The sequence below is a fragment of the Phaenicophaeus curvirostris genome, chromosome 1, assembly GCF_032191515.1.
Source record: "Phaenicophaeus curvirostris isolate KB17595 chromosome 1, BPBGC_Pcur_1.0, whole genome shotgun sequence".
In the NCBI taxonomy this organism is placed as follows: Eukaryota; Metazoa; Chordata; class Aves; order Cuculiformes; family Cuculidae; genus Phaenicophaeus; species Phaenicophaeus curvirostris.
The window spans coordinates 96,377,548-96,401,874 of record NC_091392.1 but is presented as its reverse complement, the minus strand read 5'-3'; the positions used below and the strand labels follow the sequence as shown (position 1 = coordinate 96,401,874).

Here is a 24,327-nt window from a genome sequence, read left to right as displayed (position 1 = left end):
ATGCAGTCTGGTGTAGCTTATAGGAAATCTGCAGACTGTTTCTCTCTTTTCATTCCTAGCCACATATCCCATTCCCTATTTTTCACAGAACACATGAAAGAATGAGAAAGGTAGGCAGGCAGAGAACTTGTTTTTCATGGAGTGCATGCAGAATTTCCTTTCAGAAACCTCCAGAAATCCTTATGGCTATAGCTGTAGTCTGATATGAGAGCATGATAAATGTAGCAAGAAAAAGCCAGTTTGCCCTTCTCACTCAGATTACACAGCTTTGGACTGGGTTAGGAAAAAATGAGTGATTTGTTTTTAATATAGTTTTTGTATTTCTAGATATAAATGAATGTGTGTTACATCCAAACATCTGTGGCACAGCCACCTGTAAGAACACCCTGGGGAGATATGAGTGTGAATGTGCGGAAGGCTACACATATAATTCAACTTCCAAGAGCTGTGAAGGTAGGTCTTTACCCATTGTGTCCCCACTTTGTCTTTTCTTTTATCTTCCCTTATTTTCCCTCTTTATCATCACTCCAGGATCTGATCCAGGATATCACCTAGTGGTCTGTTTATTAATCTTCACATTATTTAGTAGGATGTAACTCAACTGTTGGCTTTTTAGGACTTTCAATGAGGCTATATTACACGTAGGGTATAGAGTTGCAATGGCTCTATGTCTGTGTTGTGGCTGATGGAACTGCAGTTGTTTAGCCCAGAGAAGAGGAGGCTGAGGGGAGACCTTATCACTTTCTAGAGCTTCATGAAAAGAGGTTGTAGAGAGGTTGGTCTTTTTGCCTAAGTGATGGGATGAGAGAGAATCGGCTCAAGGTGTGCATAGGGAGGGTTCAGATTGGACATTAGGAAAAACCTCTTCACTGAAAGGGTTATCAAGCACTTGAATAGGTTGCCCTGGGAGGCGATTGTGTCACCATCCCTGGAGGTATTTAAAAGACAGGTAGGTGAAGTGCTTAGGGATGTGATTTATTAGTGGACAGGTACCGTTGGACTTGATGATCTCAAAGGTCTTTTCCAACCTAGGAGTTCTGTGATTCTATGATTTCCTATGTGCCATTGGAGGGTTTTACAGTATACTCTCATGTCCTGCTGTGTGCCAGATAACTTTCTCATGAGAGTTCATGGCAGCTGTCCTGTCGCACTGTAGAAAGGACTTGCCGTCCAAGCTCTCTAACCGGCTAGCACACTTCTTTCGGGTAACTTGGAGCAATGTTCCAAGGGTCTGTTCATAACTGGAGGGAGTGTCTCGTACCTTGTTTTTAAGCATCATTACAGTTATAAGGACAGAATATTTGATGTTCATCAGTTTAATATATATATGCCTAATTCAAGACAAGTTATGGCAAAACCAACTGAAAGTACATTTAACAATTCCAAACTGGGCAAGACAGTTGGAATAAAGAGACAGTTGTCAAAAATTAAAACTGTGCTTAATCAAGTTGTCTCAAAAACTTTCAAAGGTTGTCTTTATCTATCTGATAGGCTGTTTAGGTGCTTATTTAGCCCTTATGGTCAGGTGCTCAGTCACCATCCTTTATATGTGCTTAGATCTCAGATATCAGAAAGAACTTTTCACTGAGGTCAGGGAATTCCATTTAGAATAACATTCAGATGTGCATTCCCTCCTCAAAATGTCTAGTTTGCTAGAAAATAACAGCATTGGTGCAAACTGTGTGCACTGAAATTGCCAAAACTTCACAGTAATTAATGTAATTCTCACTCCTCTTAGTACATTCTGCAGATGCATGGATTGCACCAAATTGAATTTAAGTATTTTTCTTCCAAAACATGTATTCCAGAAGGTTGCAAGATGAGGACATTAAGACAAATGAACTCTTACCTCCTAGAAGGAGGATTATACTGCTAAGCTTTCAGACCTTGTTGTAACCATGCTTAATGAGTCACCAAATCCTGTCTAAGGACAGGATTGTGCAGACTGATAGGAATGTAGCCTTACAGAAATACTAAATGACATTAGATTTACATTATCATATTGTAGGTAGATGGTCAAATTCAATTATGCTTATTAGAAGAATGAGATTTAAATACATTTATGCACAGCTATCTCTATGATACAACTAGAGTGCAATAGAAAAGGGTTCAGAATTTTTTCCTCACTCATTCCTAAGACAATGTTTCCGATAGCTTTTCATCCACTTTTGGAAGACACTATCACTGGAGATATCTGTACAGTCCACTTTTCATTTCCTAGAAGACATATAATTTTAAATACAGAATTTGATTATCTTCTAACCACTGTTGCAATTTCAAACACTTTGCCAAAAAAAGGTGGTGTGAATGAGTAAGTATGCTTCTTATGCTAGAGAGGTTGGTCTTGCAGTCAGGGTGAAAGAGACAAACCAAGCTGAACCCATATTTTAAAGAATGACCTAAGTTTTGGCATACCTTTCCCGATGTTCTTCTTCCTTCCCTGAAGGAGGAACTTCTCTTAAAGAAGAATCTGTTGATGAAACAGCACAGAATATGTCTGTATTTCAGGTATTAGTCCCTCTCTAGCAAATAGTCTGAACATTTGAGACATAAAATCAAGGTTTCTTCTTTCCATATGAATTGTTTAAACATAAATCCCTGTCCACCCACATCCGTGCTCTGGGGAAATCACCGTATTTCCCTAGCATTAAGTAGATAGCTCCCTTGTAGGATGTGGTATGCAGCTCCCTTGTGGCTGATTTTATCATGTCTTCACAGCTTATCCAAAGCAAGCTGTTTTAGCCTTCCACTGAAAACAGCTGTATGAACCCTGGATGTGGCTCAAGATTCACACAAACCCATGAGTATCTTCTGCTGACTGTTTTATGATGTGGGACTGACAGTTGGACAGATCCTTGGGAAGCCTTTGAAATAGCACAAACAAACATGCAAAGACGCTGACTACAACTTGGAAATAAAGAAAGCAGGATAATCATAGCATAAATGATTAAACTAAACCTCAAAAAAAACTGGTCCCCTCCAGGTTGTGCGTGTCAGCGTCTCTGTAGCTGGACACTTAGCTCCACTTAGCTGGACATGGGGCACTGGTGATTCGGAGAGGGTGTGCTGGTGAGGACCACCACACCACAGGAAGTGGGGGTGAACACACCTGGGGGTGGTAAGGGAGATACAGGCACTCTGGCACTAGCTACTCCAGTTACCAGGCAATTGGGAACAAACTCTGTTCCCTCTAAGAGGACTGAAGGCTTGGCAGCTCAGCTGAAGTGCATTTACACCAATGCACGCATCATGGGGAGTAAGAAGGAAGAGCTGGAAGCTGTCGTAGGGCAAGGAGCCTATGATGTTGTTGCCATCACAGAAACGTGGTGGGATGACTCATATAACAGGAGTGCAGCTATGGTGGGGTACAAACTCTTCAGGCGGGATAGGAAGGGTAGGAGAGGAGGCGGAGTAGCCCTCTTTGTAAGGGAGGACTTGGACACCATTGAGATGGATTGTGGCGATGAGGAGATTGAGTGCCTGTGGGTTAAAATCAGAGGAGCCCATAAGAAGGTAGATTTTGTGATGGGAGTTACAGACCACCCAGCCAAGGAGAAGCATGTGATGAGCTCTTCTATAAACAGCTGGGGTTAATCTCTAGATCAATGCCTCTCGTTCTTGTGGGAGACTTCAATCTTCCTGATATCTGCTGGGAGTACAATAGAGCAGAAAGGAAGCAGTCTAGGAGGTTCCTGGAGTGCGTGGAAGACAACTTCCTTGCACAACTGGTGAATGAACCAACAAGGGAAGGTGCCCTCCTGGACCTGCTGTTTGTGAACAGAGAAGGCCTTGTGGGGGATGTGGCAGTAGGAGGACACCTAGGACAAAATGATCATGAGATGATAGGATTTTCCGTTCTAGGTGAAGTGAAGAGGGTGGTTAGCAGGACAGTAGCACTAAATTTCCAGAGGGCAGACTTTGAACTCTCCAGAAGGCTGATTGGCAAAGTCTCATGGGAGACAGTACTTAAGGGCAAGGGAGCCCATAAGGGCTGGGAGCTCTTCAAAAAGGAAATCCTAGCAGCTCAGGAGAAAGCCATCCCCATGTTCCGGAAAAAAAGCCGGCAGGGGAAAAAAACAGCTTGGTCGACCAGAGAGATCTTGAGTGATATCAAGAAGAAGAGAAATGTTTATGGGCTCTGGAAGAGGGGCCAGGCCGCTTGGGTGGACTACAGGAGGGAAGTGAGATTGTGTAGAGAAAAAATCAGAAGTGCTAAGGCTCAACTAGAAATCAGATTGGCAAAGTCTGTGAAAGATAACAAAAAATCTTTCTATAAATATCTAAATAATAAAAGGAGGACTAGGGAGACCATACAGTCCCTATTGGACGCAGAAGGAACAACAGTGACAGGGAATGAGGAAAAGGCTGAAGTACTTAATGCCCTCTTTGCCTCAGTCTTTAATTGTAAAGAAAGTTGTTCCATCTATGTACAAACTCAGGAACTAGAGGAGCAGAATGAGGCTCCCATGATCCAAGAGGAGGTGGTCAGAGCCTTGCTAGCCCAACTAGACACCCACAAGTCTATGGGGCCGGATGGGATTCATCTAAGGGTATTGAAGGAGCTGGCGGATGTGCTGGCCAAACCCCTTTCCATCATCTTCCAACAGTCCTGGAAGACTGAGGAAGTCCCACTGGACTGGTGGCTGGCTGATGCTGCGCCCATTTACAAGAAGGGTCGCAGGGAGGATCCAGGGAACTACAGGCCTGTCAGTCTGACCTCAGTGCCAGGGAGTGTCATGGAACAGGTTTTCTTTAGTACTATCATGAAGCACATGCAAGAGAACTGGGTGATCAGGCCCAGTCAACATGGGTTCACAAAAGGCAGGTCTTGCCAAACTAACCTGATCGCCTTCTATGACAAAGTGACTCGGCTTCTGGACGAGGGAAAGGCTGTGGATGTGGTCTGCCTGGACTTCAGTAAAGCCTTTGACACAGTTTCTCAGAGCATTCTGCTTCGGAAACTGTCAGCCTCTGGCCTGGACAGGTGCATGCTCTCCTGGGTGGAAAACTGGTTGGCTGGCTGGGCCCAGAGAGTGGTGGGAAATGGTGTGAAATCCAGCTGGAGGCCAGTGACAAGTGGGGTTCCCCAGGGCTTAGTGCCGGGTGAGGCCCTGTTCAATGTCTTTATCAATGACCTGGATGAAGGCATCGAGTGCACCCCTAGCAAGTTTGCGGATGACACTAAGCTGGGTGGAAGTGTTGATCTGCTGGAGGGTAGGGAGGCTCTGCAAAGGGATCTGAACAGGCTGGACCGCAGGGCAGAGTCCAATGGCATGAGGTTTAACAAATGCCGGGTCGTGCACTTGGGGCAAAAAAACCCTGTGCAGTGCTACAGACTAGGAGAAGTCTGTCTAGAAAGCTGCCTGGAGGAGAGGGACCTGAGGGTGTTGGTTGACAGTGACTGAACATGAGCCAGCAGTGTGCCCAGGTGGCCAAGAAGGCCAATGGCATCTTGGCTTGTATCAGAAACGGTGTGACCAGCAGGTCCAGGGGGGTTATTCTGCCTCTGTACTCGGCACTGGTGAGACCGCTCCTCGAATCCTGTGTTCATTTCTGGGCCCCTCAACACAAGAAGGATGTTGAGGCTCTGGAGTGTGTCCAGAGAAGAGCAATGAAGCTGGTGAAGGGGCTGGAGAACAGGCCTTATGAGGAGCAGCTGAGAGAGCTGGGGTTGTTTAGCCTGGAGAAGAGGAGGCTGAGGGGAGACCTCATTGCTCTCTATAACTACCTGAAAGGAGGTTGTGGAGAGGAGGGTGCTGGCCTCTTCTCCAGAGTGACAGGACAGGACAAGAGGGAATGGCCTCAAGCTCCGCCAGGGGAGGTTTAGGCTGGATATTAGGAAAAAAATTTTCACAGAAAGGGTCATTGGGCACTGGAACAGGCTGCCCAGGGAGGTGGTTGAGTCCCCTTCCCTGGAGGTGTTTAAGGCACGGGTGGACGAGGTGCTAAGGGGCATGGTTTAGTGTTTGATAGGAATGGTTGGACTCGATGATCCGGTGGGTCTCTTCCAACCTGGTTATTCTATGATTCTATGATTCTATAAGGCAATCCTGCCATTTGGACTGATCAGGGATTCCAGAACATCTGCTGAGGAAGGACACTTCATACCTATCCAAGAAGCTTGCCTGTCCCTCTGCTGCTGTTGTACACTCTAGAGGGAGACCTTATCCTTAAGCATTAGATTCATCTTAGGTAATAGAAATTTATATCTCCACAACAGTGGTACACGTCTCCGAGTAATTGATTTAATGATAGAAATTAATCTGTCAAAGTGTAGTGTGAGCTTACATAGAATCATAGAATCATAGAATAACCAGGTTGGAAGAGACCCACCGGATCATCGAGTCCAACCATTCCTATCAAACACTAAACCATGCCCCTCAGCACCTCGTCCACCCGTGCCTTAAACACCTCCAGGGAAGGTGACTCAACCACCTCCCTGGGCAGCCTGTTCCAGTGCCCAATGACCCTTTCTGTGAAGAATTTTTTCCTAATGTCCAGCCTAATCCTCCCCTGGCGGAGCTTGAGGCCATTCCCTCTTGTCCTGTCCCCTGTCACTCTGGAGAAGAGGCCAGCACCCTCCTCTCCACAACCTCCTTTCAGGTAGTTGTAGAGAGCAATGATGTCTCCCCTCAGCCTCCTCTTCTCCAGGCTAAACAACCCCAGCTCTCTCAGCCGGGGTTGTTTATATAATCTCTGTTTGTCTGCAGACCATAGGCCTGAGGAATACGCTCAAAATTAACTGCTGTTTTCAGAGAATACAAGACTCTGAATTACTCTAGTACTACTGGTTAACCAGTGCATGTAGTTTTACTTTTGTACTGCTAAGTGTTCAAATACTAGAAGGGGTACAGGATCTTTCACAAAGAATAATGCCTCCTAAAGTGTCTACAAAGTTATGCTCTTCTGGGAAGGGCATGGAAAGAGAGGTGCTTCTTGGAGTCTCTACTCTATCTTGTAGTCAAATATTAAATAGACATCAAAGTGCCAGTCACCAGCTTCTGCAGCAGAATCCCTTTCACCAACCTGAGCTTGCAGTTTACTGGGTTAGGCAACCCCCATCAAGACTATAAACAGTTTAATGATTTCTAAATGAAAATGAGTACACATGCCAGACAAGAGAATAAGAGGTAATCTGTTGTAGCCTGAGGAAATGAAGGGGTCAATCAGTTACACATATGCGTCAGCAAAATATTTCTTAACAACTGACAAAATCCTTCCACGTGATGAATGTATGAGCATTATCTCTGAAGCATATGGAAAGAAGTTTGAATAAGACTAAAAAAATATACATTTAGATGTTGCAACCTACCTGTGTATGTTACTCCCCTAAGCGGTAAGTACTACAGGTGACAGAGGCCAAATTAATGAAGTGGGAATTAAACCATGAGTACAGAGTTGGTAGCTTATAGTTGCAAGAGTCTGCATTTGTGTCTGTACCACTATTTAATAGGACTGCTTTCTCAAATCTGATCAAAGTCTTTAGCACAAGCAAACATTCATCTCTGAAGAGACTGTAAATTCAGACACAGTCACAATTTGATTTATGTGCTCATTATTAAAATTATTTAAATTCAATTATTTAAATTCAAGTTATGAGGATGCAACACAGAAAACATTTTCAAAATGTCAGATCAACTTTTTGAAGAAACATCCAGTATTACACACCTCAGTCAGGGCAATCCCAAGCACAGTTGCAGGTGAGGTGGAGAATGGATTGAGATTAGCCCTGAAAAGAAGGGCTTGGAGGGTAACAGTGGATGGGAAGCTCAACGTGAGCTAGCAACGTGTGCTTGCAGCCCAGAAATCAGCCCGTATCCTGGGCTGCATCAGAAGCATTGTAACCAGCAGGCTGAGGGAGGCAATTCTGCCCCTCTGCTTGGCTCTCCTGAGACCTCACCTGGAGTACTGTGTCCAGTTCTGGAGTCCTCAGCACAAGGACATGGATATGTTAGACTGAGTTCAGAGGAGGGCCACAAAGATGATCAGAGGGCTGGAGCACCTCCTATGTTAGGATAGGCTGGGATTGTTCAGCCTAGAGAAGGCTCTGGGGAGACCTTATAGCAGCCTTCCACTACTTAATGAAAGCCTACAAGAAAGCTGGGGAGTGGCTCTTTATCAGGGAGTGCAGGGATAGGATGTGGGGGAATGGTTTTAAGCTGAAAGAGGGGACATTTAGGTCAGGTGAAATATTTTAATATGAGCATGGTGAGGTGTAGTGATTAAGGCACGGACCCCGTCGATGAGGCAACAAGCGAGATCAATTTTACTGAGAGGATGCAAACCTTATATAGTGTTTCTGTATCCAGTAACAGCTATCCCAGTGAATTTCCACCTGCGAGAATCCCGCAGTACAGCAATAGAGTGCAACCCCCTGTTTTCCACAGATGTGCCCCTTATCTTCATGTTTTCCGTGTAGTGCATTCTTTTGTTATTAACTCACAGGTCTTAATAAAGATTCCAAGGTCTTAAACTAGCAAGCATAAGAACATCGGCTGTTTGTTCTGTGCTTGCCGCTAATATTGCGGGTACACCAATGCAATACTGGAATCTTTATGCCTGCAGTGAGGCACTGGAACGGAGTGTCCAGAAGTTATAGATGCCCCATCCTAGGAGGTGTTCAGGACCAGGTTGGATGAGGCTATGAGTAACCTGCTGTAGTGGAGCGTGTCCCTGCCCGTGATGGGTGGGTTGGAACTAAGTGATCTTTAAGGTCCCTTTAAGCACAGACCATTCTATGATTCTATGATTTACAGATTAATGATTCCTTTTACTTACTTTAGTGGCATTTTGGATGTACAAGGCACTTGAAGGAGTAGGGAAAAGAAGAATTTCCTATGTAACCTTTTCTGCAGCTCTGCACCTAATACCAGTTACAAACTTGAACAATCCAAAACCAGTCATCCACTCTCCAGTTATATTTTAGGAACTGTCTTCCAATACGTATCAAACCTTTCCCCAGAACAGGAAAACATGCTGGCAGCACTGCTGGTCAAAGGCTTAAGGTCTTCCACATGTCTTTATGAGCCAGTGTGTCCTTAGAGAACCATCTCTGGGGCAGGCACTGGAACCATATACAGAGCAGTTGTGTTGAGCTGACTTTTTATAAAAGTACCACTTTATATAAAAGTACCTTGCAGGAGAGAGAGCTCTTTTAGTGAATTGGAAGCAAAGAGATAGTAGAGCTGGCTGTAGAGTTGCTAATGCCATGCTGAATTTTTTGCAGCTTGACTATCCTATACATTTCTGTATTGCATCCTATGTCTTTCAGTAGAATGCCCAAGACACTTGATAGGCTTCTAGCATGCAGTGCAATCATTCTTAAACTTGCTGAGTTAGCTCAAAATGTCATTGAAACTCTTTCAAAAAGAGGAGGACAAAACCCTCGCTGTTATATTCCATCAGCCTGCTACACAGCAGGAGATGTTTCTCAGCTTGACAAAGCAAAGGTAAGCGATCATTCTGGAACTAATAGAAGTGACTCGGAAGAGTCCTCAGTAGTTCATGCAAAGAGTGAATGTGAAAGTTAGTATCAAATAGACCAACCTATATTAAGAGCCATCAGGCTTCTGAAGGTCAGAGAATAGAATGGGAGATGAGCAGAAGGAGGTAGAAATTATGCAAACCCAAGCAGGAGACTGTATTTGATCCTATAGCTTACACAGAGAGTTGCCATGTCAGCAGGAAAAAAAACTGTATGTGGTTGAATCTTGAACAGAGCTTTAGTTCTGTCTGTATTAGCTACAGTACAGAATGGTACTGGTTTTTCTCCTGATAAGAGCACGTATGAGGGAGTCTCAGTCTGAGTGCAGACCCCTTGCACTGATGACTTACAGCAAAGGTGAGGAGAAGACGACAGTTCAGTAATAGGGAAATCCTCAGCCAAACATGAGACCAGTATCCTCAACTTATTCATGAATTGTTGGCAATTTAAATAACATAGAAACCTCTAGCACTTCACAGTAAAGCAACTTGCCTGTTGTTAATTGCAGCAAAGGTAGAAATCAGAATAGCATCTACAAACTTCTAAATGTATTTTCCTGTTTTGGAAGGAAATTATACATGCTTACTACAAGGTAACAGTTTCTACAATAAGGTCACTTATTCTGGTTTTCTTTCTTTTTTTCTTTTTTGTTTGTTTGTTAGTTTGTTTTTATCTTTTTATGTGTGTTTGTTTGTTTCTCTCTCTCCCAGGCAACAGAAAAAAAGTTTAATCTTAAAAGAGCCTAGTATAGTATGAAACAGATTTTTTTTTTAAATGTGCACATTAGTACAATGTTGTTTATTCTCAGTAGAATGGCAGTTTGTTTCAAAACAAGTATTGCAGTTTTTTAATGTGAGGGCCAAAATCACCCTGCTAGTCTCTTGTCCAGGAGAAATTATCTTTGTTTCTATATTAGAAGAATAACAGTAACATTGACCTTTTGCAGAGCCTTTAATTTCTAAATTATTGTGTACAGCCTACTAAATAGAAAATGAAGTTCCTTTAGTTGGTTTAGCTTATTCACAGCTGAAGTTAGATTGGTCTCCAGAAGCAGATGCTGTCATAAACTTAGTTATAGATGAGATTATTGTATGTTATTTTAAAAGGCGTTTTGTCCTGAGATTATTATGGTTTTATGTGAATGAAGCACGTCCTTTCTCCACATATATACTCTTAATACTCTAACTTGTCATGAGATCTGTATGGAGAGGAAGAGATCTGACCAAAAATGCCATTTCTGCCATAAATGGTAGTGATTTATTGAGGTCTCTTTCACAAATCCAGTCATCTTACAGCTCATATTCTTACTACTTCACCTCATCCGAACAAATTTTCCCCAACTCTGCACACAAGACCTCTATCATATTTCTAGGTCTTATACACACAGTAGGTAATTTTAGATTGTAAATTTTACATAGGAGATATCCATTAGCAGTAGTTTAGCTTAGCAGCAGTCACCTGTTGAATTCATGTTATGCCAGACAACCCATCTTGTCCATTATTCCATTAATTTATTGTGTTAGTTTTCGGTCTGTGCCATGAATAATCTGAATAAATCTTTCTGTATGCTTCCATTTCTCCTAGATATTGATGAATGTGCTGAAAACGTTTGTGCTCAACTCTGTGTAAATTCTCCAGGAAGTTATAGCTGCTATTGTGATGGCAAGAAAGGGTTCAAGCTCTCTAAGGACATGAAAAATTGTGAGGTAAAACTGCACTATTTAAAATTCCATATGGAAAGTCACATAATTGGATAAGTTAGATTAAGGAAAATAGGAAGCTATTTGAGAACGGATTCTAAAATTGCTGAGAAAGTTCTAGGCACTCTGAGCTGTGGTTTGGCCCACAAAGGAGACGAGGTAGGGATTTAGATGTCATTCAGTTAATGCATGCTCATTTACAGGAATCTTTATTCCCTGCTTCTCCTGTCAAACAAATAATTCCTGTTCAGCATACTCAGAGCCAGAATACTCCATTTTTCTTTATGTTCCTAGGTCTCCCCAGTGCAAGAATTTTCACTCTTTTAGAATTACTCTATGCTTTGCCTGTTTCAGTTAAAAAAACTCAATTGTTTTCCACAGTTCTCACCTACCATAGCTTAAGAAAAAGCATTTAGTGATACTTGCCAATTGAACAACATCTTGCAGCCAAAATCAGATGTTCTTGCTCAGTCTGAATATTTACACTTTTTAGCAGCAGAAAGTTTGCAACTCTGGAGAATGCCAGTTCAAGGATTTTCTTGTGAGTTGTTCTCTGTATACGCTGAAAGGTTCAGGCAGGCTGAGGCTTGTTACATGAGATGAACTCAGATAACTGCCAACACCTCTAACACAGTATAAAAAATTGTGCTTAAGCTATGTGAACAAGGTCTGATGCAAGTTCTAGCATGTATGTATTAGATTTTGTTTGTATTTTCTGAAATTTAATATCTGAACAATGCTCGCAGTTGTATTTCATTTTGCTTATCTGTGACATAGGAAGAGCATCTTCTAGCATCATCACATGTTATTTTCAATACCATTGTTCAGAAGTTAGTTTCAGGCCTTTTAAATAAAAAAAAGTAATTTAATCAGGTGAAAAATATATGCATACTAGTGACTAGCAGACATAAAATGAAGTAGCCATAAATTTCTGGATGAACACCGGTACATTCAATGAAACTGCTACAGTGTTAATATAGAAGTCAGAGTTTAGGTGCTGCATTGTTAACTTCTACTGAAGTACAGCCTGTCTTGAGAAAAGCCCTTCATACCTATTCTTGTTTGTTCTTTGTCCATGGAGCTACTATATTGGCATGACACAGAAGATATTCGGGGAGTGGTTTGAGGGATAACTTTAGATCAAAGAGACTTTTAGGTTCCTACTAGTCAAAGAGACAGGTGCTCTAAACCACATTCTGGAAGTGTTTTCCTGCCTCCCTCCACATGCAGAACCTACTTCTCTGTATCTAAAGGAAATCCGAGTGCTTTACTTTTAAAACAAAATTATAGATATTACTTTAATTATAACATCAGAGTTTCAGAAGACAAAGAAGTCAATAGTGCCTTAGAGTGGATACCTGACATTTGATTACTGAATGTTTTACTAGTTTAAACCTGCACTGCACATAAAGTAGACATTATTCCTGAATATAAACATCTTTGTTTAAATCTTCAGGATGATTAATAGCTGAAAGAATCAGTGTCTGCACTTCTGACTGCAACTGCACTTGGTTTACTGTGATGACTCACATAGACTTTGGTTAGAGCGTTAGGATTAATCCCAGTTTTACATACCATTGTAGGACTTTCAGTTGATACAAATACTTAGAACTTCTTTTATAGTGTTCCTGAGGATGTAGTCTCAAGAGTTGCATGTCCCCAGTAACAGTTTTCAGAAATATTAATTCAGAAGAAAAGGCAGGCTAACAGCCAACAATAGGACTTGCTTCATGAACTATCACAATGCATTAACAGCTTTATTCTCTACCATTTTCAGTCTGTTACTGCATGTACTCCACTGAACCTTGAAAAGAATTACGAACTGCTTTACCTGGCAGAGCAATTTATAGGAATTCCTGTTCTATACTTAAAGTTTAAGTTGCCAAATGTCACAAGGTAAGAATTTCCTGTTGATAAAAGTATGCATTGAAATGATGGACATCTGTTACCATTAATTTTCTGAGAGTTTAGAAAGAGTGCATTGTATGCCTAAGTTATATCACTGCATCCCCACTGGTTAAGATACCTTCATATGAAGAATGAATTTACTCGAGTTCCTACATATACTAGTACTTAGAGGAAGCTGGAGTAATTTGAAAGTGGACAGGCAAAAGTAATGTGTCTGAAGTCAGTTTACAACATCTCTTGTTTGTTATACTGTGTCTGTCCTTGAGCCACCTCATCGGTACAGACAGCAAATAACAAGGCAAAGCTAAAAGGTCAGCAAGTTTCTTCTAGATACCTTGCAAACCAGTAGGAGGCAGTAGCAGCAATGTCCCAGCCAAAAAACAGTGCACGGCTAGTTCAAGATACGCACCACTGGCATTTGGATGTGATCATATCTATGAATAACAGAGTTACAGTCTTCCAGCCATTACAGTCCTGGTTACCAGTGCTGTTGTAGGTAGAAGGGTATGAGCTGGGAAAAAGAGTTTAAAGAGATCCAGACTTGAATGGGGAAAAAAAAAAAAGGTTGAGGGTATTAAATTTAATAGGCAGTAGGACCCCTTGGTTTGTGGTCAGGAGAGCAAAAAGATAGATGCTTCCTCATGACAGAAGCCTATTCTTCCCCTGCAAGAAAGAGCAGGGGATGGGGAAAGCGGGCAGAGGTGATACAGATACAGGAAGGCATTTAGAATTCTCAACATAAAATTCAGATGTTATAGGAAAATAATTACCGTGCAGCTTCCAGTTGTATGTATGTGTGTATATATATGTGTGTGTGTGTATACATATATATATATATATATGTAGGAATGGCTTTTGTTTGGATATTCCTGCTGCTTCACTTCTGCTTTGGGTAGAAGCTGTGACTGCTACACATGTACTGCTGAGAAACAAAACCAGGCCAATGCTCTCTCCGAGCCTCTTTTGTGCTTCCTTTTACAGGGTGTTCCAAGGACACTGATAAAGCACAGTACCTTGTCTGGAGGGTCATCTGTATGGTTTTCTTTACAGCTATCAGAACAGTAGCTAATGGTAGTGACCCCTTTATTACTGTTGGATTTCTTCACTGTGGCAGCTGAAATTGCAATGTTCCTTGACTTACTGACCAAACAATTTGAGGGTAACAGCAGCAGCAGCTCTTGAGCTGCTGATCCTCAGAGCCTCAGAACCTTAAAGAAGGACATAAATATTGAGAACTTTTTCTTCTGCCACTATTCAAAATTGACCAAGCATTAATGCTCTCCTGGAAGACCTTTCTAAGATGATAAATGTTTGAAGCTATCTTAATAGTCTCTGTGTAAATACAGAATGATTTTTCTGTGGATCTGCATGACAGACAATGACATCTAGTGGACAAAGAACAAAACAGAGTGGAAGTGACCCGAGTTCTTAATTACAGCTCCCTTGTTTCTTTTGTTATCTTCAGCAAATTTATAAACTCTTTTTACCCTATTAATGCTTTATCCTAGGCCATACAATATTTCATATTTCCTGTCTTCTTATTAAGATTCCTTCTTCACAACTCAGATTTACAGCAGAATTTGATTTCCGGACATACGATGCAGAGGGAGTTATATTATATGCAGAATCCCTTGACAATGCATCATGGATCTTGCTTGCACTTCGGGATGGGAAGATTGAAATTCAGTTCAAGAATGAATTTGGAACAAAGGTCACCAGTGGAGGCAAAGCCATTAATGACGGACTGTGGCATATAGTAAGTTGGGTTTTCCTCTCCACTTTCCTTCCTTTAACCCACTATGGGAGCAGTCTGTCTTGATAAGTAATATACAGAGAAACCATTTGAAAGGGCGTAAAATCGTTGATTTTTAAATCTGGGATTAAGGGCATCAAGAAGTGCAGAAGAATGCCTTGCATCTGGGAAATTGTGACACCTGTTTACAATCAAGAATGAGGTAAGTACCACTAACCGGCAATATAGGGATTATTCTTTGTAGTCATATAAAAGGTAGCAGCAGAATATTAAAACGTGTGATTGGATGGTCAACTGTGTAGTTATTAGATACTTTGATTAGAGAGCCAGTTTTATATTTACTAGACCAGAAGTCAATCTTGTTGTTCAAGCTTGCATACCTAAGATGAAAGGCTTAGCTCACAGTGTCTATAAACCACACCAAATCGTTAACATCAGTTAGGTTTTGTTTGTTTTTTTTAAAGGGGGTGAAGGAAGCTAGGATTCTGCATAGACTTCCTGTTTCATTTCAGTACAAATTCCTTGAGATTAAAAATCTACTTTGTTGCCCGATAACAGCAGAAGCAAGTGTTGAACCTGTTTTGTCTCCCTCCTATTTGAAGATTCAATCCTTTGTAGCAGGTTGCAATGACGCGTAGAACTGTATGCCAACTGTGGATTGGATATAGAGTCACTATAGAATTCAGCTTTTTGCAGCTTCTGTAGTGCACAAGGCAAACTCATCAGCTACATGAGTTTTCCCAGAGGCAGGATGGGATGGAAGGGAAGATTATCTTCGCATGGGTGCCCATGGGTATGGACAGTTGTCATGATTCCAGTTTAAACATGCTGTAAATGCTGACTGCATTAAAACTATTTCACAAGTTAGATTATCTGGTGGGTCTCTTCCAACCTGGTGATTCTATGATTCTACGATTAGTAATGATTCATATAGGTATGTGTAACTAGTATTTAATATATTCTACATGTTTATGTGTGTATACGTATAAATATTTATATTTAATTCTAGGTATCTGTCGAAGAACTAGAACACAGCATCAGTGTAAAAATAGCTAAAGAAGCTGTGATGAGTATTAACAGCCCAGGAACTCTCTTTAAACAATCACAGGGTTTCTTGGAAACTAAGGTATACATTGCAGGATTACCGCGCAAAGTTGGCAACACTCTTGTTAAACAGGTAACTATGATAGTAAGAGTAATATTGATTAATACTGTTCAGCTTTTTGTTTGTATTGTTTATTGTCACTGAGGAAGGAAGGGTGGCATGGAATCCATTTAGATAATGAAAGTCAGCTTATTAAACCACTGTTTTGAAAATAAACATGGATGAAGCTTTGCAATCTGTCTTAAGTTATGTTTGAGTTTTAAAAATGCAGCACTTAGAGTCTAATCTTTCAGAATTCTGTAGCCTGTTTCCTTAATATAGCTTTAAGATTCCCTAAATTGCCACCACTTCTGCTGTGAGAGCATTTCAAAGTGATTCATGTTTCTGATGCTGGTTTTTGCTAAACTCTGAACAGGTATGGAATTCACTATGCAGGCAGCACAATGAGCTTTCATTTTCAGGAGGTTTTATGGTAGCTCAGGCTAGACAAAGCCCATAATTCTTTTGGTCGTCCATCCTTAACAGCTCTATCTTATGCTGGGGATGGGCATAGTCAAATTGTTGTGTTTGCCTGCTTCTCAGTCCAAGAGACCTCAGACTAATTGGCAGTCTAAACAGAGAGTCAAAACTTCACTGTACAGAAGAGATTGCACCTTTTTTTTAGAAAAAAAAAATCCATTATTTTTTCAAATGTGAATAAAGAGAGCTAAGTTGATTTATCAAGTATTGCTATCTTATTAACATTTTTAAGACAAAATTAAATGCAGACACCTAGTGTTGTAATTGTTCTACAGATTAACCCTCGACTAGATGGGTGCATTCGTGCCTGGAACCTGATGAATCAGGGACATTCAGGTGTAAAAGAAGTTATTCAAGAAAAACAAAGCAAGCACTGTTTAGTAGCAGTGGAGAGAGGATCCTTCTATCCTGGCACTGGAATGGCTAAGTTTCAGATAAACTATAGTAAGTATTTTTCTGTCTATTTCTGTATTTTATTTGCTGTAGTGGCAATGGAACTGATGAATTGCTAAAAAAGGGGGGAAAAAAAACAAAAACAAACAAGAAATACTCATCAGCACACCACTGCATCCAGCAATGATTCCCCTGACTTCTGTTAGAAATTTTCGTGAATGAGAATTCTCATCCTATTGGCATCATCCATTTAACTTCTGAAGTGCTTTAGGTTAGGAAGCATATTCTTTATTTACAAAGGATGGACACTGTTGAACACATTCACTTTCCATAGATTCTGTCCCCTGCTTATTCAGGGAAAAAGCTATTATATGACTGACAGAAAAAGAAGATTGAGGATGGAAAGAAGGATTGCTGATAGTTTTGTGTATGCAGTTCTGCTTCTAAACAAACAGCCTATCTAGAGTTTTTAGGGGCATCTCTTGTTCCTTTCTGAACCCACAACTTCCTTGCCTAATGTCCTGCCCTAGTTGAAAAATTTCCAATCCAGGATCTCATTGTGCACACCTGAGTGCCCAAAATGAGACATCTCTTGAGAATTGTCTCAGATCCTGTTGTAATTATACTCTTCTCCATCCCAAAAGCTATGCTACTCTTCAGCCCTTCTCTAATCCCCGGTGCTTTTCATCCCAGGACTTGATATTCTTTCCCAGACCTTTTATTTATATTCCCTTTACCATTTCAAAATAGTTCTCCATCTTTTTGTATTCTGTGCTTTCAACCAACTCATATCAGTTTTCTATGCTACTCAACTTTCCTCTCATTCATTCACTGATATCATGCTGCCATGACTCCTCCTGTCCTTTGTTTTTTGGGGCTGCTGCCTTGACTTCACCTCTTCTCCTTTCCGTTCTCAGCCCCCCAAATCTGAGAGGCTGTTCACATCTAATGCTGCCCATCTGTAAGCTATTAGAGCCCACTGTCTCCCTGCCCATTTGTCTTTGTGTAGGAATATGACCTCACCTCATGTTTTAGGAACATGCGATCAGGAAGAAACACTGGAAGAAAAGATACAAAAAGTGGCAAATATCTCTTTATGTAGTAATTTTTAGATTAGCTTCATATGAATGAATGCAGCATAGGAAGTGATATTTGCACCATCTGCATATTCACTTTACACACCTGCATATTCTGATTTTAATATTGGAATGGCTTTGGAGTGTAAAAGTGTATGAAAACTGCCAGTCTTTCACTCAGTGGCAGCACTTCATGAGTAAATCAGGGGGGCTGGGTTTTATTTTGAACTGACCTCTAAGAAATGTGGCGCCTGTTCCACATTAGAATGGAGAGGATAGCAAAAAACAAAAAAAAGTCAAATAATCACAGACGATTAGGCAGGATGCACCATTAGAAATTGGGGTTGGTGTTTTTTTTGACTTACAGTTCATTCTAAAAGTTTCAAAGTTTACTGTTTTTCCTCATGATTAGTACTATTTTTTCCACAGTGGGAGCCAGTTAAGTACTAACTTTTAACACCATATTAATTTTTTTATTAGCAGATGGATTTTTTAATTTCAATTATTTTTTTAAAAACAGATAATCTTGACAGTGCTGAAGACTGGCTAATAAATGTGACTATGACTATTCGCCCATCCGCGGACACTGGTGTTATGTTTGCCTTGGTTTCTAATCAAACAGTGCCTCTGGCTTTGTCTATAGTGGACTCTAACTCCGCTGACTCACAGGTGATCTTACAATTATCATAGCAGCTGATACATACCTCTTGTCACGCCTCTTGTTTCTGTCTTAACTTACTACTCAATTTGTGAAAAATCAAAACTAAAAAAAAAGCTACTCACTTACTTGCAGTGGGGCTCGTAGGCTGAATTAATATTTTGATAAGCACTTAAATCATATAGCAGTGCGCAGAAAATATATTGCCATGAGCAATTGCAACAGCAGTGACTAAGCCCTAAGCGCTTTTATGTCAGTTACTACCTATCACCTCACGTCTTCTTTCACCTTTCCTTCCAAATACACAAAGCAGAAAGGGAAACATGAGAGAATTAGAATGATGATATTGTAGTGATGGCATCATATTAGTTTCAATTTACAAACAGATCATTTTGTCTTTAAGTTTCCATTTACATCTATTTAAATCCAGCATCCCAAGATGGAGCAGGTTTATACATTATGGATAATCCATGCTTTTGCCTGAAATAAGAACCTGTAGTGAACACCTGGTTACCTTTGAAGCTGTAGCAGTCTTCCTTTTGCCTTTAAGAGAAATGGGATTTTGCCTCAGAACCATAGCCAAAGATTTTTTACAGTGAGGGTTCTCACTTATAAATTTAAGAGTAGAAATGAATGACATATATCAACTTTAGTAACTTTTCCAATCTAAGGTACAATTTTTTAAAAAGTGTCTTGAACATTTCCTTTTCTTCTACTTCCAGTATAAAATGCATCAGAACTAAGTGTAATTGTGTGTTAGTTATGTGACATCTTTTGTGACCTACCATTCTTTCATTTAGAAAATCATTGCAACTATTGGAAACATCACTGTTGCACAACTGGAATCAAAGAAGTTATGTACACCCAGAAAAGTGTTGGTTGGACTTGTAGTAACCAAACAGCAAATTGAACTGTCTGTTGATTCACACATGGACAGAAGCAATCCAGAGCAACTGTCTATCCTCAATCAAGCAATGATGGCAAATGTTGTTACCTACTTGGGCGGCCTGCCAGGTGAATTGTATTTCTTTTCATTAATTTAATTATTCCTACAAGCCTGATTATATGCAGCCTTACTCAAGCTAGAAAAAGCCTACAACTATACAAAAAGAAACAGGTCCCCCCCCCAAGTGCTTCTTGTTTCATCCCATCTATTCGGCTGTTGAGGGAGACCACTTTTCAACAGTAGCATTATTAGGCCCTTTAAAAGGCACGAGTCTCTGGAGGTTTGAATTTAGAAAATATCTTGATTTCTGAGCTGTGGAGAAGTGGACGTTGCCTATTTTTGCAGTGCCACCAACTGGGGCAGTTTAGGAACTGCATCAAGCATATGAGAAAACCAGTCAGGAATATGGTTCCAGCAGTTAACTGTGGGCAATAGATGACTGGCAATCTTTATGTAAAGAAATGCGTTGAAACAGCATTTTTTTTTAAGCAGCTGCAAGTACACCTGCAATCTTAAGACATGTACAAGCATTATTTTGTACAGAAAATGTACATGTGCTTATCTATGAAATAGTTTGTCTTCAACAGCATTACCACAGATGAAGATATTTCAGAGCCTAAGATCCTCAAACTTGAAAACTGGTTGAGGAAAGACAGCATGATTACAACATTGCTATCAATAGAGTTTTTCTATATCTTCCATTAAAGTTATTTTAGGGAGAATAAGTCACAATTCCTAAGGAAATTCTAAGAGTTTGACCAACAGTCTTGAATTGGCATCCAGTTTACATGTAGGCTCCAGCATCATAGCAGTGCCCCAGGGGTGCACAGGAGTAGGAAGAGGGAAAGAGCTGCATATCCATTGGAAATGATGTCTTTAGGCATTTCTTCCAAGGTAACATACGCAGGTGAAGCTAAAATTATGGTTCCACCCTCTAGACTTGCTTGTCAGAATCGAAGCAAAGTGTTTAGGGCAGCACTGCAGGTACCACAGCCTCTGTCTGAAGTGGTAGTTGCCTCAGTATCCAGGCCGGTGTGTTGGAACTTACTTGTTCTCTACGAATCTTCACACACTGATAATCAAGGATTTAGCAAGTTTTAGGCACTTAAATATGAGAATTTTCCCTCTAATTTAGGTGGGGTTTTTTGGAATGTATATGTAATGTCTTGGAAACCAGACAACCAGGTGAGTTCCGTTCAGATTGAATGTGTAGAAAGGGAAGAATGCACTAATGGTACAGTACCAAGGTATGCTGCAACAGGTAAGCATCAGTGTTCTTGTAATACCGACTCACTTTTAAAAGAAGGATGAATTCAGTATTTGCACAGTAGAAGGGATTTAGTGGGTTAACTGAACCTTAAGTAACTAAACTAATTTTTTAGAACTCTTTATGTTTGTGATATTTAAATGATTCTTCCCAGTACATTATCAGCCACAGAGTAATTGGCACCTGAAAAGCTAAGGCCTTGCATCCCAAACAAATAAGCAGCATGTATTAGTTACTTGCCACTCTTTAAAAGTAAGTGTAATCTCTCAAATGTAAGAGGTATTTTCAACATGCAGATTAACAAAAAAACTCTGTTCATGTAAACAGTTTCTACTGAGAGGTCTCAAAAAAGCAACAAAAACCCCAACATTATCTAAAGGAACCTCTTCCACAACAGCCTGTTACTGAAGAGAGAAAAAGTAGTATAGGAATACTAGTTTAGGTCCCCCTGTACAACCAGTTTGTTTTACACAGATTCATTTACTTACTCTAACTCACTCCTGAAAAGCCTCTGGGATTACAGAGCAGTATAAAAGGGTAGGTAAGCATCCCCATACTGAGCTGCACAGAACTATGCGGCTGAAAGGCACCTAACAAAAATACATTTCATGAATACCAGAAGTCCCCAATTTTGATACAAGCTCCTTCAAACTGGGAACAGTGTTGGGTGTATACTTCCTTGTTAATTATTCAGCCCAAAGGGAGGGTGCTAATTGAGATTTGCACAGTTCTATCACAGCAGTGTTATCACTGAAGTAGAAAGAGCAGAAGGGCACAGTTCTACATGACTGTGCAATACCTCAACATAAAGCAAAATAAACTCACGGGGAAGCAATATTTCTTGTTTCCTGGAAGCGTATTCACAATCTGATGTTCCCGCAACCCAAAAAATACCTAAATGAACAACAGATAAAGTGAGTCTTTTATGGAGAATTCACTTTGAAGAAGTAGTAAAATGTGTGGATTTCCCAGGGGTCTCCTATCTGAGAACCTGCAGAACTGAATCCAGAGTAGCTTTCTTGGCAAAAGGAAGATGGTTCTTTCTGTGACCTCTAAGCCCATAAACATCTGTTTGTAAGTCAGGATAAGAACAGTGGACTCCAGGAAACAAACTATTGGTTAGCTGTTGTTAATACAGGAAATGCTACTATGAAAACCATTCATGTACTTAGATTTCTGGATGGGAATAGACTTCTAACACATATTTCAAATTTTACTGACCTTTCTCAGCTTTGCTGACTTTACCTCAGTCTTAAAGAAAAGAGACGGTAACTTAAGTGTTTCCTGCCAAATTGCTTATTTCTCTCATGGTCAACTAATGGATGGGGTATGGAGTATTCCCCATGTTTCTGCTAATCTGAAAAATACATAAGAATTTGCATGCCTTGGCCTAATAAATTGAATGTGTTTCTGTGCAGATGTTCCTCTGGGTGCTGCGTTAGTAACCGCTTTTTATAATGGCTGCATGGAGGTGAAGGTCAACAACAGACAGCTGGATCTGGATGAAGCCATTTCTAAACACAATGACATTAGGTCTCACTCGTGCCCGCTGATTATGCAGTAACCATTGAATTCTTAATTTAACTTTTTCTTTCAGATATAATTTGTGTAATTAGTCTCATGCCATAATGAAGCCTGTATTATTTTATTCAAGATGTGCCAGGAAAATAAGCAACAGTGTGGTTTTCCACCCATTTATACAGAATGTCAGGGAGGAGGAGGAAATCCTCCCTTTTCAGCTGTAAAGAGACAATCAAGATCAAAATTCTGTAAAATGTTACTTTATTCATATCAGTGGTAAATCTTAAAGCTAGGTTTATCTTCCAAACTCATACTATGCACCTTGACATATTCAGTTTGGAGAAAAAGTTAATGAAGTTCTGTTTAGAACCAATTTTACTTCTTATTCATATATCAGCACAAAGTTACAAGTTGCAAATTTTGGTAATGTATTTGAATCTAAACAAAACCACTGTCATTAAACTTTTCCAAGCATAATATACAAAGAAAAATCTCTACAGGTTTTGTAACATGTGCTTTTTGGTAAAAAAAATAAAATCAAACAAACAAACTCAACATCTCCCCTCCCCTGGAATCCAGAACCCAAGCTCTTTGTGAATGTTTACAAGTTATATCAAGACTGGTAAAACAACTTCAAAACTGAAATATTTTTGTAAGTAGCTCAGTTTTTTATAATGGGTCTTGTTACACTGCACCAGCTTTAATTTTTCTGTCTTAGGAACCCAGCTTTAGACATTTAACAGAGTTCTGGATCAGGTCAGGAGTCTTAGTGAATTAAAATAGACCTCAGGCAATTTTGGAAAACAGAGGAGATGTTTTGAAAGAAGGAGCTCTGGTCTTCCTCACAGGATATCAAACTGGAATTTTCTAAGTAAAGCTGAAAAATTGTGGGAAATGTTTCTTCCGTTTGTGACAAATCTAGCACTCCTCAATATGAGCACCCTCTAATGGTCTATCACATTCCCTTTATGTAGGTCAACCTTGCACATGCAGAGCCCCAAGAAGAGATTTATTTATGAGCCCTGTTGCAGTTGTACTCAAAAGCCTAAATTCTACTAGTAACATTAGAATGTAAAGCCATATTCTACTCAACCAACTTTAATGGAACAGATAGTTAGAAAAATATTTTTTTCCTCCAGTGTGTTCATTTCAAGCGTTTCTAATATTTCTTGAACATCCTTTGAGTGTTCTTTCCACTTCCAACCTCATTTTCACACAACTATAAGCCTTCCTGTGCAGCTCACCTAGTGGTTTTATTAACCCCAAACCAAATAAATAGCAAGAGAATTGCTATACGTGATGAATGTATACTCTCATCCATCAACCAGAGAGACATTTATCTGCCAGGATTCTCAACATGAAGTTTACTTTCTTCACTGGAGACACTGAAGTGGAAATGTATGTACAGAAGGATGGATTATGACGATATTCATTTTGAGTACTACCTTTCTCCAGAGGTATTCCCAGTGACATTAGTGAGATTTCTTTCGTTGTTGAGTACTAATATTAGTACATCTATATTGCAGACTCTGAGCCCATCTTTCAACATTATTGTTTTGTCCAATGTTATTATTCACTTCCCACTTCTGTAATGTAATACAGGATTTGCTCTGACTTTCACACCAGGCAGCCTCAGTAGAGTCTTCAGATCTGTCCAGCACTGGTTCATAGATAGCTGCTTATCAGTAAGGATACTGTATGGCTGACACCCAAGGGACTACTTGTCAGTGAACTACCAGTTCACTTTTCTAGAGTGGCATGCAAAAAACTACTTTGGACTTCTCCAGCTCCATGGGAGGAAAATAACTGCAGGAAAGTATCCCTCTGTGCTCTCCTTCCATCCCAACACACACATTTTTCATTTGGGCCTAAGCTGAAGAATATCTTGGCTGAAATAAGCAGGTTTTGCATGTAAGGCAGAGCTAAATTGGGACTTATGACGTGAAATACATGTGATCACTTCATTTATACTATCTCAGCATCACCCACTGCATTCT

The 24,327-nt window shown here is 40.3% G+C and overlaps 2 protein-coding genes across 2 annotated transcripts in view; one reads left to right on the top strand and one right to left on the bottom strand.

Annotated features, from left to right (window-relative positions):
- The window catches only part of PROS1 (protein S), a 35,249-nt gene extending 12,382 nt beyond the window's left edge, over nt 1–22,867 (top strand). Inside the window, exons 7-15 of the mRNA XM_069869196.1 lie at nt 328–453; nt 11,069–11,190; nt 12,962–13,080; nt 14,659–14,848; nt 15,855–16,022; nt 16,745–16,913; nt 18,459–18,607; nt 19,397–19,610; nt 22,228–22,867. Coding sequence (XP_069725297.1) covers nt 328–453; nt 11,069–11,190; nt 12,962–13,080; nt 14,659–14,848; nt 15,855–16,022; nt 16,745–16,913; nt 18,459–18,607; nt 19,397–19,610; nt 22,228–22,373 — 1,403 coding nt within the window. The 3' untranslated portion in view covers nt 22,374–22,867. The remainder of the gene's footprint in view (nt 1–327; nt 454–11,068; nt 11,191–12,961; nt 13,081–14,658; nt 14,849–15,854; nt 16,023–16,744; nt 16,914–18,458; nt 18,608–19,396; nt 19,611–22,227) is intronic.
- Nucleotides 1–23,020, bottom strand: part of NSUN3 (NOP2/Sun RNA methyltransferase 3) — a 104,316-nt gene extending 81,296 nt beyond the window's left edge. Inside the window, exon 1 of the mRNA XM_069869216.1 lies at nt 22,887–23,020. Coding sequence (XP_069725317.1) covers nt 22,887–22,888 — 2 coding nt within the window. The 5' untranslated portion in view covers nt 22,889–23,020. The remainder of the gene's footprint in view (nt 1–22,886) is intronic.
- Nucleotides 23,021–24,327: the final 1,307 nt, after the last annotated feature.